This window comes from Marmota monax, unplaced genomic scaffold, assembly GCF_021218885.2.
Source record: "Marmota monax isolate L192 unplaced genomic scaffold, Marmota_monax_Labrador192_F-V1.1 WCK01_AAM20220418_F8-fsc00096, whole genome shotgun sequence".
In the NCBI taxonomy this organism is placed as follows: Eukaryota; Metazoa; Chordata; class Mammalia; order Rodentia; family Sciuridae; genus Marmota; species Marmota monax.
The window spans coordinates 3,029,205-3,043,941 of NW_026695236.1; the positions used below are offsets into that span (position 1 = coordinate 3,029,205).

At 31.3% G+C, this 14,737-nt stretch overlaps 1 protein-coding gene across 10 annotated transcripts in view; it reads right to left on the reverse strand.

Annotated features, from left to right (window-relative positions):
* The window catches only part of Tmem135 (transmembrane protein 135), a 271,986-nt gene that overhangs the window by 19,497 nt on the left and 237,752 nt on the right, over positions 1-14,737 (reverse strand). For all 10 annotated transcript variants that reach the window (XM_046439331.2, XM_058577358.1, XM_046439336.2 and 7 more), the window contains 2 exons: positions 7,693-7,734; positions 2,049-2,195 (listed from right to left, as the gene is read on the reverse strand). In XM_046439331.2, coding sequence (XP_046295287.1) covers positions 2,049-2,195; positions 7,693-7,734 — 189 coding nt within the window. The remainder of the gene's footprint in view (positions 1-2,048; positions 2,196-7,692; positions 7,735-14,737) is intronic.

Consider the following 14,737-nt stretch of genomic DNA (forward strand, 5'->3'; position numbering starts at 1 on the left):
GCAGTATGGAGATTTCTTGGAAAGCTGGGAATGGAGCCACCATTTGACCCAGCTATTCCCCTTCTTGGTCTATTCCCTAAAGACCTAAAAAGAGCATGCTACAGGGACACTGCTACATCGATGTTCATAGCAGCACAGTTCACAATAGCAAGACTGTGGAACCAACCTAGATGCCCTTCAATAGACGAATGGATAAAAAAAATGTGGCATTTATACACAATGGAGTATTACTCTGCATTAAAAAATGACAAAATCATAGAATTTACAGGGAAATGGATGGCATTAGAGCAGATTATGCTAAGTGAAGCTAGCCAATCCCTAAAAAACAAATGCCAAATGTCTTCTTTGATATAAGGAGAGTAACTAAGATCAGAGTAGGGATGAAGAGCAGGAGAAGAAGATTAACATTTAACAGGGATGAGAGGTGGGAGGGAAAGGGAGAGAGAAGGGAAATTGCATGGTAATGGAAGGAGACCCTCAGGGTTATACAGTGGAGGGGGTAGAGAGAGAGGAGGGGAGGGGAGGGGAGAGGTGGGGAGGGGAGAGGGTGGAGGATGGGAAAGGCAGCAGAGCACAACAGACACTAGTATGGCAATATGTAAATCAATGGATGTGTAACTGATGTGATTCTGCAATCTGTGTATGGGGTGAAGGTGGGAGTTCATAACCCACTTGAATCAAAGTGTGGAATATGATATATCAAGAAATTTGTAATGTTTTGAACAACCCACAATAAAAAATTAAAAAAAAAATAAAATAAAAAAAATAAATAAAAGGGTTAACGTCTGGACTGCTCCTCTCTTTTATTATTTGTTTTGCTTCTGTATTATTCTGTATCTGATTTCACCCCAGAGGACCTACTGAATCTACTATGACAAGTTCTGCCATGAGCTGATCAGTTCTGATACCCAAGGCATCATTCACTCATGAAACTCATTTCCCATTAAGGAGAATTCTCTCTTCCTTTTCTCCACTAACATAATCAAACTCTATTTTCTTTTGAAAATTTTAAATTTGTTTTAATTGGTTATACACAACAGTAGAATGCATTTATGTACTTTGATATATCATACATAAATGGGGTTTAACTTGCTTTTAAATAAGTTCACTATAACGATTATTCCTGTCATCTACAATTATCTTTACTCTTATCTTTTATGTATAGTATATGCTAAAATGAAGGCAAAATATTTAAATTCAGTAAAAATTTAACATCCACTCTCTGCTCCTATATTACATCAAGCAATTTCATATATTATTTCACTTAATGCTCACAACAATCTTTAATAGAGATTATTAACCCCAGTTAATAGATAAAGACTTTGAAATGCATAATAGTTAAATAAATCACTTGTCAAAAGTCACTAAGCTGGAAAAGGCAAAATGAGAGTCAAAGGTCGGTTTTCTGATTTCTTAAAGGGTTTCATCTTCCTATAATTGATCTCTTAACTTTCAATATTGCCTACTCATTTTTCCCTCTCTAAAATATCTTACCATGATTGCTTTTATTGACTAATATTCCAATTTTAAATCATTAAATTTATTTTATTAAATGTCTATACTGGAAATATAAATGAACATATAAAATATAAAGATTTTTTTCTTTTGTATAACAAAAAATAAAGATTCCTTATTTCAGTCTGAGAGCCCTTGTAAATTTTTGTTCTACAAAATATTCTTAATTCTTACTCCTTATTATTTCTGTATCTCTTGAATCTCTCTCAGGAACTTTTCTTTCTCTGTTCTATAGTTGGCATATTCAATTAGCATGTTTTAATCTGTTTCCTGAAGTTCCCCATCACAGCCTCCTGCTACTTGAAAATAGAATAGTATTTAATTCCACACAAATCTATTTTAAAGGCCTATGATGGTCTACCCTATGAGAGAGAATGAATAACATTTACTTGCCATAATGTGCCTTTTGTAAAATTCTAAGCAGTTTCTGGTGAAAAAAGAAAGTAACATTGTTACCTGAAGAGAAAACAAAAATAATTTGGCATGGTACAGATATCATATAGTGTGCTAAAATATCAAGATAAAGAACTCACATTAAATTCACAAGTTTCCTAACTAGATAAATTATATGCATTCTTCTTGGTTTTTCCTCCTGTTTCTCTCTCTTTTGTTCCACTTTTGCATATGCTGCCTCTGGTGAATAAGAATGTGTGGGAATTTCTTCCTTGCCTACAATGAACCTAAAGAAAAGAAAACAATGTGAGGTACTTTTCACTATTTAAAAAAAAATCGATAAGAAAAACAAATATTTTGTTTATCCATAAACACATTTTGGAAACTATCTTATTTAAAATAGTATTTTCACAATTAATATAATCTAGTTATCCTTAAAAGAAAAAAAGACTTTCAAATTTTAAATACTGAGAAATACTCAGAATTTTGAAGTCACATTTAACATGCAGGTATTTTAAAATCAAATTAAGTAAAACATAGCACAACACTTCTATGAAGCAATCTTTAATTAGGAACCTTTGTTTTAAGTTATTACATGCCTTAAAGATTTTCAAAAGAAGCAGATAGTTTTATGTCTACTAGTCAAACAAAAAATTATATTTTTCTCTAAATTCTACTAATATATACAAGTGAACTAGGTTCTCTTTTAGAGTAAAACTAAATTTATACCTAATGTCACTTTGAGTTATAAACAGCTGCAGAGTAGTAGAAGGTCATTTATACACCTAGGAAAATAGAGGGAACTAAAGAATGAGAATAAGAGATCGTTAAGATTCCACATACCCTCATATTATTCCATTAGGAAATCTTAAAACCTGATATTATTCCAACTTACTTATTTTTCTTCAGAAAAATATCAAACATCCAGAATATGACACCATTCCTATTTCAACAAAACTGGACATTATTTTTCCAAAGACAATGCAGATGTTACTACCATTAGATAATATTTAAGAACTATCCTTTCTCAGAGCCTTCTTAACTGCACTTTCCTAAGGATACTTGCAGAATATAGAACAAAATATAATAAAACATGCAATCAATAATACTACACCAAAATTCTGAAACATGGGGCCTGTGAAAAACAAAATGTGAAAATTTAAGCACTCAGAAAAGAGAGAAAGAACAAGCTATTACAATCAACAACTGGAATCCATTCTGTTTGGACAAACTTGGTAAAACATATAGTTTATCAAATGATAAGGGGTGTGTGCAAAAGGTTTATTTGCCACCAGGTGTCAGCTGTGAATCCTTAGTCACTCTTAGTCCAAAAGAACTTGTTCCTTACTCATGGGGGTACCGGGAGAGTTTAAGATAGGTACTACTGTAATTTATCAGCAACACAGATAAAACTATGTTAGAATAAATGCAACAGTAGCTCTCACACCTTTCATAATACTGTTGCTCTTCTGATAGTGTTGACTATCTCAGATTAGAGGTCACTTCTTTTTTAGATTTTGTCCCTGCCTGAAGTCAGGGGGAGTAGGTGATCCTTGCTCTGTACTCTCACAGTACAATAACCCCCAATACTATACGCACCATTTTAATACTCTGTGCCCCCACTGAACTGACCATAAGATTATGTAGACCATGAGATTATGTAGATTTTCTTTGCTAGTATATCTCAGTGTCTAGTAAAGTGTATGGCATGTATATAGTAAATATTTGATTAATATATATTGAATGAGTGAACACAGTAACAGCTAACATTTTCTGAGTATTTATACACAACAGACACAATGCCAACCAAGCCTTTTACAAATGTTAAATCATTTTAATATTTGAAACACAAGAACATTATAGATATCAAAATTCTCATAAGAATTATCATGAATAAGTATCTTACCCATTATCCACTTATAATAAGTCATATTAAATTTGTCAATAAATTGTCAGTAATTATTTGAACATGGAATGATCCAACTTGAAGGCTTTGTCTCTTAATCACCAAGCCATGTTCCCTTGTTTTACACTTGAGTAAACAGGTATTAGTGCATCTTCAGATAGATACTACCAGCACTAGCTCTTCTTCCTGTCCTTGACTCTTTCTATTTACTCCTATGACTTCTACTATTATATGTATGTGGAGATAATTTCCAAATCATTCTACACAAAATTCCAGAGGCAGTTTCTTAAAGCTGCTTCTCTGATCCTCAAAAGACTTTCACTGCCTTATGGCCTACTAAATTAAATACAACCTCCCGTTTAAAACACTATCTAGGACTGTGAAAGCACTCACTGTATGAGCTCTTATTATACTTTATAGCTAAATGAACTACTAGCCATTCTCCAAATAAACCAATGCCTTGATGCTTGCTCCTCTTTCCTGGATCATTCTTCCCTACATCTTTGCTAAACGCTTATATGCCTTTTAAAGGTTATTTTACATGCTCCTTCATCCCATCCTTTATTTATCTATTTATCTATCTATCTATCTATCTATTTATCTATCTATACCCTCTCAAAGGTAAAGGAAATAATCACTGAAATATATAGAAAATTTCTATTCTCTCACAACATATGGGCTTTTCTATTCTGTAAGTAATACTATGCTATTTTCTTTCTTTTTTACATTTACTCCTATCCACAATTTAGGGATAGATTAAGTTAGGTCTGGATAAAATATTCCTGAGACAATTTACACTTCTCTGTTGTAACATGGGACATAATTATAATTGACATTGTCTTCCCACCAGACTATAAGCTCTAAGGACAGAGACTATATCTGATTCATTCACCAGTGTATTCCCAGGGCTTAATACAATTCCTGGGACAAAGTAAAAGCCTACTAAACTTAGAATGAATGAATGTTATCTGACTTTCACATGTTGAGTGCTTAAAAAAATGAGTGCCAAACTAAACTTAAAGCTGAATTTTCTAAATCTTTTCAAGCTATGTCTAATTGAGAAGTATTAAATAAAGTATGCTGTGAATATTTACTTTGTAAGTAAAGGATGGCTTTTCTCAGATGAAACAATGTGTTTTCGTGATAGAGTAATTACTTCAAGCCTGTTTGTGACTGTAACCATTTAAATTTGAGAATGGTGAGCATTCCCCAATATATCAGGCACTCTATATATTTTCCTCATCAAACATTAATATTGCTAGGAAGTCATATTAAATTTGGCTACCGCAAGCATTTTTCTCAACCTTTTTGTAATTAATATTAAATGTTGTATTTTTAACATACTATAAATTTATAGCATATGTCTACAATAAAAATCAGTACAGCTAAAAATGCAAAGAGGTAGAATTAGAAAATACTTTTTGTAAGACTATATATATTGGCCCACATCTTTTTTTTAATAATGAAACTTAACAATAAAAAGTATAGTTGGCTTTTGGTACTATTCTGAGTATCAACTTTGTATCTCTGAGAACAATCAATTTGTAATGTGAAAAATTGGAAATAAAATCAAATCTGTTTAATGGAAGGAGATATACAATATAAATACAATAACAACACATAATACTTAATAATTTTATCTATCTATCTATTTATCTATCTATGTATCTACTGGTACATGGTATTGAACTTGGGGGCACTTAACCACACTGAGACACATCCCCAGCCCTTTTAATTTTTTATTTTGACACAGGGTCTCACTAAGTTGCTTAGGGTCTCACTAAAGTTGCTGAGGTGGCCTGGAACTTATGATCCTCTTGCCTCAGCCTCTATAGTTAATAGGATTACAGATGTGTCCCACCACATCCAGCTATTTAATGATTTTTTTAACAATAAGAGTACTAACAAGAATTAACTTTTTTCCAGAATATTTTCCTATAATACAGAAAAAATTAAATACAAATGGTTCAAATTAGCCCTTTATTAAAAGTGGATTTGAAGAAGAGACACAAAAATATCTGATACATTTTGAATTTTTGCAAAGGAAAACAAGTTTTCTCTTTAGAGAAACCACCCTTTTGTCATCAGCTCTCAGTTAAAACAGAATGCTTTATAATCAATATAAGAACAACAGCAAATTAAAACAGTTATTTTGTAATAAAATTTTATATTTTAATTAGGAAATAAGGTTAAACATTTTTATTGTGTATTATAACTTAGAAAGGTTTTGCTACCATAGCACTTCCCCCAACTAAAAATATTATTATTATTATTTTATTTATTTATTTTTGCAGCTCTAAGGATTTAACTCAGGGCTTCATGTATGCTAGGCATGCATCAAAGATATTCTTAAACACACTGTGGACTCAATTTTCTTCCTCATAAACCAGTTTCCTTGCAAGTCATCTGATTTTCTGTTAATGATACCTTCTTTCAGGCATGTGGGTTTTAAATATTTTACTGAAATTAAGGAGTGGAGGATAAGACAAAGAAACAAAATATCAGTTACAGGGTCTTCATTTTCTTACATTGCAAGCTGTGTCTTTTGCTTTCTAGTGTACCCATATCCCAGTCCTTATTATTTCGTCTTTGTATCTTCTGGTTCTCTCTTTTTCAATATCCCAAATACTAGGGCAAGACTAATCTTTCTGAAGAACTGTTAACTACCCTGCTGAAAAATCTTTAGTGGCTCCCTACTGTCCCCTTAGCAAATCCAAATTTGTCTTTTTTTTTTCTTCTATGTCTTCCATAATCTGACTCAACTTTATCCACTATAAAATATCTTTATATACTCAAATACAAATTTTTCTTACCAATTATGTTAATTTTCTCACTCTTGCCTCAGATTTCATGTTTATAATGTTCATCCTTTTGCTAATGTTATTCACTTCCACTCTGATGTTCTTCCTCTTTGCTGTCAATCATCTAAAGCTATCCTTTAACTACAGTTTAAGGCATGTATCATCTATCAGATTAATAGCAATAATAATATCTGACAGTTTTTGAGTACATCTTATTTGCCAGGCACTGTGCAAACACTCACTTGATCCTCAGCATAACCTCATGAAACAATACTACAAAAACTTCTCCTAGTACTAAAGCCTATCCTAAAGTTTCCCTTGAATATTTGTAGTAAATACTATGCTACTAATCTTCACTAAGTATCTATTACATGTATTTTGGAGAATAAAACAGGGAACATTTGTAAACAAGAAGAACATTGAGTGTAGTAGAGTCAGTACATTGAGTTACTTATATGAAGTTAAATTAGTCAAACATTCTGACCCTGGTTTCTTCATCATGTTACATGAGCAAAAACCAATTTCAGAGATGGATGCAAAATTTAAATAAATAAACTATGTGACAACTCACATTTATTGTGTGTGTGTTAGTGTGTGTACACACGTACACATGTGCCAACTACTATGATAAGAGATGGACTATGAAGTAAAAGAAAAAGACTCTAGCAATACTTAAAATCTAATAACTGTTTGACAACACATAAGTCCTACTTATAATCCAGTACCATACAATTATGTAACTATTTTGGTAATTGTTCATTGTTCATGTGGAGCTTTGTTTGTTAAAGCTCCTTGGAGAGAGTTCTTGTCTTTCTACCCTACAATATAAATAAAACAATGGGTCCAAAAAGTAGGAGTCAATTGACTGATTTTTAGGGGGTAGGGGAATCTGATAAATTACTCTTTTAATGAACTACTCACAAAGGCTTGGATATACTATCATGACTTCTAAAATTGACATGACCTTAAAAATTTAGTCAATAAATATTTATGGCAGTTACACATAATATTTATCTTTTTAAAAAAGCTAACTTATATATTTGCTTTCAATATAAAGATAAATAAAATATTACTTACCTAAGTGCAGAAAATGTAAATCCTTTCAAACCATCTTTGCACCTGAAACAAAAATTTACAATCATAAAATAGCATGTTTTGGTATACAAAGTGGTATATTAAATAGCAATTAAATAATTTTCTGTAAAGAATTATAGTATCATCTTAAAAATCATCTTAAAAACATTTAAAATATTTTTTAAACAGTGCAGCTTCATGTTTTAAAATCCTGTTTTAAAAGGTAAAATTCAGGGTTAATGACCTGAGCATTACAAATGGTCAAAAAAGCAATAAGCAATAAAGCAAATCACTTTACACAAAAATGATTAATATGATAATACTTTTGTATGTCATATTAACGTAACTTGCAGCTCAATTCTCAGATCTGGTGGCTGAAGAAAGGCTAAAGTCATCTTCTAAGAGCTCCACCTGGTCTTAAAATAGGGATGGGAGCGGAGCATTCTTCATTCTACCTAGTCTCTGGGAGACTAATTTGCCATGAAGAAAAAGGCCACATACACTTGCATGGTGTTACATATATGTCAATTTGAGGTCCTGACTTTTCTTATTAATTTGATGAATGCAAAACAACAGAGTTGGCATGCCCAGAAAGCATGGGGAGTGGGCGTGGGTGGAGGCAGGCAGAAAGGGAGAATTCCAAATAATATTTATTGAGTGTTTATTATTGCCAGGCACTGTTTTGGGCCCTTGATATGTGTTGTCTCATTTAAACACATCACAATTCTGTGAAAAGGTTTTCTTCTATTCCATATCTGCATGGGATTCAAAATAATGCATTAACTTCCTAGAGAACAAAAAATTAATAGCAGAATTTATGGTGGAGGAAAAAGTTGATCTGACTTAAAACATGTTTTTCTCCTATCCATCCTACTAAAAAAATTGTCTTTAATTGGGGAAGATACAAACTACATGATAATTAAGGGAAAAAAGAGAGAGAGACAGACTCAGGTTTTCAAAAACTATTTAAACGATATCATAAAGTAGACACTAATACTCTAAGACCCTTTATCTAAGGTGATTATACCTACAAATAAACCATGATATAATCACTTTAAAGGGCCACTAGGAATTTATAGTCAAAATTCCTTAAAAAAATCCATAGATTGGTGATAAAATAAAATTCTAATAAATATTAATATTAGACAGATATTTTGGATAAAAAGAACAACCTCAAATCAGGCAACTTTTTCTATGTGTCTTTTGAATGAAAAATGCCACCAAAGAAATGCCCAACATAAAGGAAATCTATCTTCATTTCAAATATATATACTATTATTGAAGATGATAAAGAATCTCAGAAAACAATTTAATCAATGTGCACAGAGATGTTTAAAAACACTTTAGGATGCATTTCAATTAATGACATGATCCTACTTTATGGTCAGGCTAATGATGAGAAATGTAACCACTGAATTTAAGTAACACACTACAGAATTATCCACCCTATACAGAATGGAAGAAAAGACAAAATAATTCATATGTTAAGCTAAAAATGTGCATAGGGAAATTATAGCATTAAAATTCTTAAACTTATCTATTTCCATCTGAAGAAAGTGTTTCACAGTAATTTAAAACCCATAATCTAGTGAAGTGGTGTGGTAAGGGAGTAGGCTAGGAGCCTATTGACTGCAAAAAAGAAAGCAGTAGATTGATTAAAAGATTATGTACATCTGGGAACAAATTTTGGCTTTGGTATGTTATTGTTGAAAGATAGCCATTTATCTTTGTGCAATGCTGAATAGATAAAAGATTCTGACAACTTGGTCTAGTCAGCATTGCATATTTGTGACCCTCAACAATAAATTTAATTGCAGACCAAAACATCAAAAAGTAGCTTTCAAGTATAAAAGGAGCATATACAAGTGAATTTGCAATTTCATTATGATGGAAGTTTGGTTCTTTCAGTAGAACCCTGTGGGAAGCACTTCATATTGATAAAGTCTTAACATGGATTCAAAAGGAGCTATTCTTCTTTCCATTCATGTGTATAAGGTTTGTTAATGTAATTGAGGGTCAGATGTCTATGTCAAATGAACAAAAAAGTAATTATTCCCATAAAAAGAATCTTTAGATAGTAATATGGCTCAACACTATGACGTCAGGAATACTGTCTGAGCTTTAACCTAACTATGCAACACTATTGCAATCTGTATTAAATGTAGAAAATGTGATATAAACATAAAGATTTAAACAAAGCAAACCCTATTGGAAGGTTCCCTGCTTTTCTATGAACTTGGTTATTATAATGTAAATCAAATCACCTTCTCCACTTAAGTATTAATGCTCACTTATTTAACAAATATTAACTAAATGCCTACTGTGTTCAAGCACTGGTTTCTGTTCTATGTAACAGTGAACAAGAGAGCATCCCTGCTTTCATACAACTGACATAGTTGACATAGATATACAACAAAAAAAAGTAAGTCATATCATGAAAATGGCTATGAAAACAAACAAACAAACAACCCTGTAGGATGAGAGGGGAAATAGTAATGGAGTCTGGCTTTCTTATTTTGCATTGTATAGACAAGGAGAATCTCTCTAAGAAAGTAAAATTTGATAATCTGATCAGAAACCTTAAGGAATTAAGGGAAGGCATTTCAGTTTGAAGCAATAGCAAGTACATTTGTATCATGATGAGAAGTGGTATAAAATGAGGTTACAGTAACAGAAGTAGAGGGAAGAAGTGGTCTACAATGCAGGTAGGCCCCTTTAGACATGGGAAGGCCTTTGGAAGCTTCTCAGGACAGAAGATGATAAGCTCTGCTTTAAATTTTAAGAAAATCATGTTGGCTGCTGAATGGAAAATATAGGAAGGCAAGATAAGAAGCAAGGAGGCTAGTCAGGAAAAAGTAATTATGGTTAGAGGTAGGTTAGAGATATGATAAGAATCCAAATGTATTTCAAAAATAAGAACTGGCATAAATTCTAAATATTTTGAATGTGAGGTAAAAGAAAAATATAATTTAGAAATTATTAACATGTCTTTGGTCTGAGTGAACAGAAGGATTAAAATGATCATTGACTGAAGTTAGGAATAATTGATTCAAGAAGAAAATAAAAGTGTTAAATTTGAGATGTGTCTTAGTTACTTAAATGAGAATGTAAAGGAAGAAAACAGCTGGTTATACTCATCTGATTCAGTTATGTGTAGTTCTTAAATCAACGAGACTAGATATAGCCATATAGGAAATCAATATAGATAAATATTCAAAGAATAAATATATTATATTCCTCTATAACCTATGAAAAACTCTTTTCTAGAAGAAAAACAAAAATCCATTTCTCCTAATTAAATCACCCTTGACTATAAAGTCTCATTTTTATTTTCAAGTGTGCATGAAGATAATGCACTTTACTCATATACACAGACTTTTCTATTTAGTCTATGCAAATAACATAAAATAACTACTATAATTAAATCCATACTTACTGAATCTCTATTTCTACAAGGTTCTGTGCTAAGGAAAAATTTAACATAAAACAGAGCCAGGAAAGACAAGAAGGGTTTGCAGCATTACATCAAACAATCAATACACAGCTAATTATAGAAGTTCAAGTTGGAATTACATACCATGCACAGGAAAGGATAAAGAAACTTAATGTTATCATTATCAGAACACTACTCTTGTAAAATTACAAATTAGAAGTGTAAATGACAATAAAAGAAAAAGTTCTGCCCACAAGATTTTTTTCTCCCATGGTTAATTTCTATGAAATTACTTCCATGAGCTTTCATCTTTATTACAACATCATACCAGCAGATGTCGCTAGAAAACTATTTTTGGAAAACTGAAGTTCTGATGTGATTTTTATCTCAAATTTTTTTTGCAAGTTTTCCTCTAAAAAATAGTTTATAAGGATTCAAAAATGTTACTAATCTTAATTAAATTATGTTTCTTCAGGTAAATATTATGATATTAGACTTAATGATGGCTGATGTTCTTGTTCCTGTAATCTATCATTCCACAGAGATGGCTAAGAATAACCTACTATTTGGCACCAATATAAAACTTGATTATGCAAATGTGCTGCTTCACTATATATCTATAATTAGCAGAAAATATAAAAACAAACTATTTAGATTCCTAAAATTCTTTTGTCTACTCAGTTTTCATTCATTTGGTAAAACTAGTGGCTGTGAAAAATATACTCTATCAATCTCCTTTAAAATATTATTTCAGACACAGTGCATAGTGTAGTGGAGGAATCTTGGTGTTTACAAGCATATAGACACTAGTCATAATTTTTCTACCAACTTTGAAAAAAAATCAATTAATTCTAGAGTTCAACTTCTTGGTCTATTAAAAAGGGTCTGAAATATATGACCATCCTAATTGGTCCACTGAATGACTTCTTATTCTGAAATTTTATCATATTATTTGATAGGTTCATTAATAAAATCATAAGGGAAAAATAGAATAAATTATTCTAAATTGTTTGTGATGTTTAAAAACAAAGATCTTGCCAACACCAAGAATAAAACAACAAAACCTTTTTGTTTTGAGATTACTGGTTGCTATTGGAATTGTTATACTTGCTTATCATTTCATAATATTTTGATGAAACTGTTTCCTACAAACATTCTCTTTCTTGAGATTAAAAGGTCAACTACTGAAATAGATACACAGTACTATAGGAAGACCTATAAGAAACACTATTAAGAAGCAATTCATTTTTATAGTCTCATTAGTGATAAAATATTACATTGTTGCTACATTTGGCATCCATGCTTAAAAATTGATATTATGAATGGTAAAATATAAAATATTGCTTATCAGGTGTACATGGAATGTTAGAGAAAGTACTCTAAGAGGACACATAACCAATCTGTGGTTAGTGGGCTGTCCTACCTAGGATAGGTTAAGAAGCATCAGGAAAAAATAACTTTTTACTCTCTATAGTGCTATATCATTTTGAATTTATACAACAAATTTATATATTATTGTATAAACTGTTTAAAATCAATTATTGAACATTTAAGACCAGACTAAACAACATAAAAGTTATTCATCTTTATTTCACTGAAACAAAGGCAAAGAATATAAAAAACTAGTCAAGTTTATTAACATTGTAGTAAGAGGTTTGCTAGGAAGACAAATAAATATGTTAATGAAAATAAATGTGTTTTTTTCCTGGAATTTTCTGAAATTGTGATCCCAAAGAACATGGATAATTAAATGACTGCAATGATTAAAATATATATATGAAGTACCAATTGGAACATTTCTATTTCTTTTGTCTTTTACTGACTGAATTGGTTGAAAGAAAACTCAACAATCATTTATAAAGTACCTACTACACAGAAGACACCCCAGGCCAGTCGGCCACTGTGCCACATTCCCAGCCCTATTTCATATTTTATTTAGAGACAGGGTCTCACTGAGTTGCTCAGCATCTCACCATTGCGATTCTCCTGTCTCATGCTCCCGAGCAGCTGGGATTATAGCACCCTTTTAATTTTTTGTTTTGAGACAGAGTCTCACTAAATGGCTTAGGACCTCACTAAACTGCTGAGGCTGGCTTTGAACTTACAATCCTCCTGCCTCAGCTTCCTGAATCTCCAGGATTAAAGGCACATGCCAATCAATTCAGTCAGTAAAAAGACAAAAGAAATAGATATGTCCCAATTGATACTTCAAAAATACTTTTTAATCATTGCAATCATTTAATTATCCATGTTTTTTGGGATCACAATTTCAGAAAATTCCAGGAAAAAAAACAACACATTTATCTTAGTCCAGCATTTTATATCATTTATCTCTTTAAATTATTTGATTTGAGAAAACTACTATATACAAAACACAAAGATTGGCCCCCTCTCAAAAAAGTTTTAAATTGTTGTATACGTTGGTAATTCTTAAAATATCTATTTTATTCTGATTGCATCAGTCATTACATCACTCAGTATAAAAAATAAGTTACAAGCCAGACATAGTGTTGCACACCTGTAATCCCAATGGCTCCTGAGGCTAAAGGAGGAGGACTGCAAATTCAAGGCCAGCCTCAGCAATTTAGTGAGGCCTTGTCTCTAAATAAAAAATATAAAAGCCTGAGTATACAGCTCAGTGGTTAAGCATCCATGAGTTCAATACCTGGTATCAAAAAACAGTTACATTATTTTATAAGAATAAAATTATTTTAAAAAATGCTCAAAGTTCAAGTGTTCAATTTATCCTGGAGTTATGAAAAAAATGACATGCGAATAGTTGCAGAAAATAGCTGAATCTTCAAAATTTTTATTTACTTAATTACCATGTCATTGGTGCTAAAAACATAAGTGTCTTTGGAGTGCATATAACTGAAAGTTTAATTTAAAAGAAATCAGAATGCCTATTTAAATGCCTTAAATTTTTGACACAGTTGTCTTTATTTTACAGAAAACTCATGCAATTTTATGTATGTTGTTTTTAAGTTAAATTATTATTAGTTTTTTAAAACCCATATAAAAATTAAAACAGTACCTGTAATTACTTTCCCTAACCAATTTTCATGGGTAAAAACTTATCTTAATAGTGACTTATTATTTATCATTTGAGACGGGTTCAATAATTACAGACTTTTTTCTTATATTTGTTTATCTAAGAATATCAAGATTGACACAGAATTAATTATTTATTTTTAAAATCTTCAATGTATTAATCATATGTGCATACTCCAGTAGATTAAAGCAATTATTGCAATTGTATGTGGTTAAAATACATTACATTGCCTATACATACATAGCAGGTATTTCCCCTTATGTCTACTTCTACTTGAATAATTAAATAGACTGAGAAAGTTTGGTTTCAGTCTGCATATGGGCACTTAACATGAGAATAAAAGAATAAATAATGTTGTATTCCCTTTTTAAGAAACTTTGCATACAAATATGTAAATCAGTGGATGTGTACCGGTGTAACCGATGTGATTCTGCAATCTGTATACGGGGTAAAAATGGGAGTTCATAACCCACTTGAATCAAAATGTGAAATATGATATATCAAGAACTATGTAATGTTTTGAACAACCAACAATAAAAATTAAAAAAAAAGAAACTTTGCAT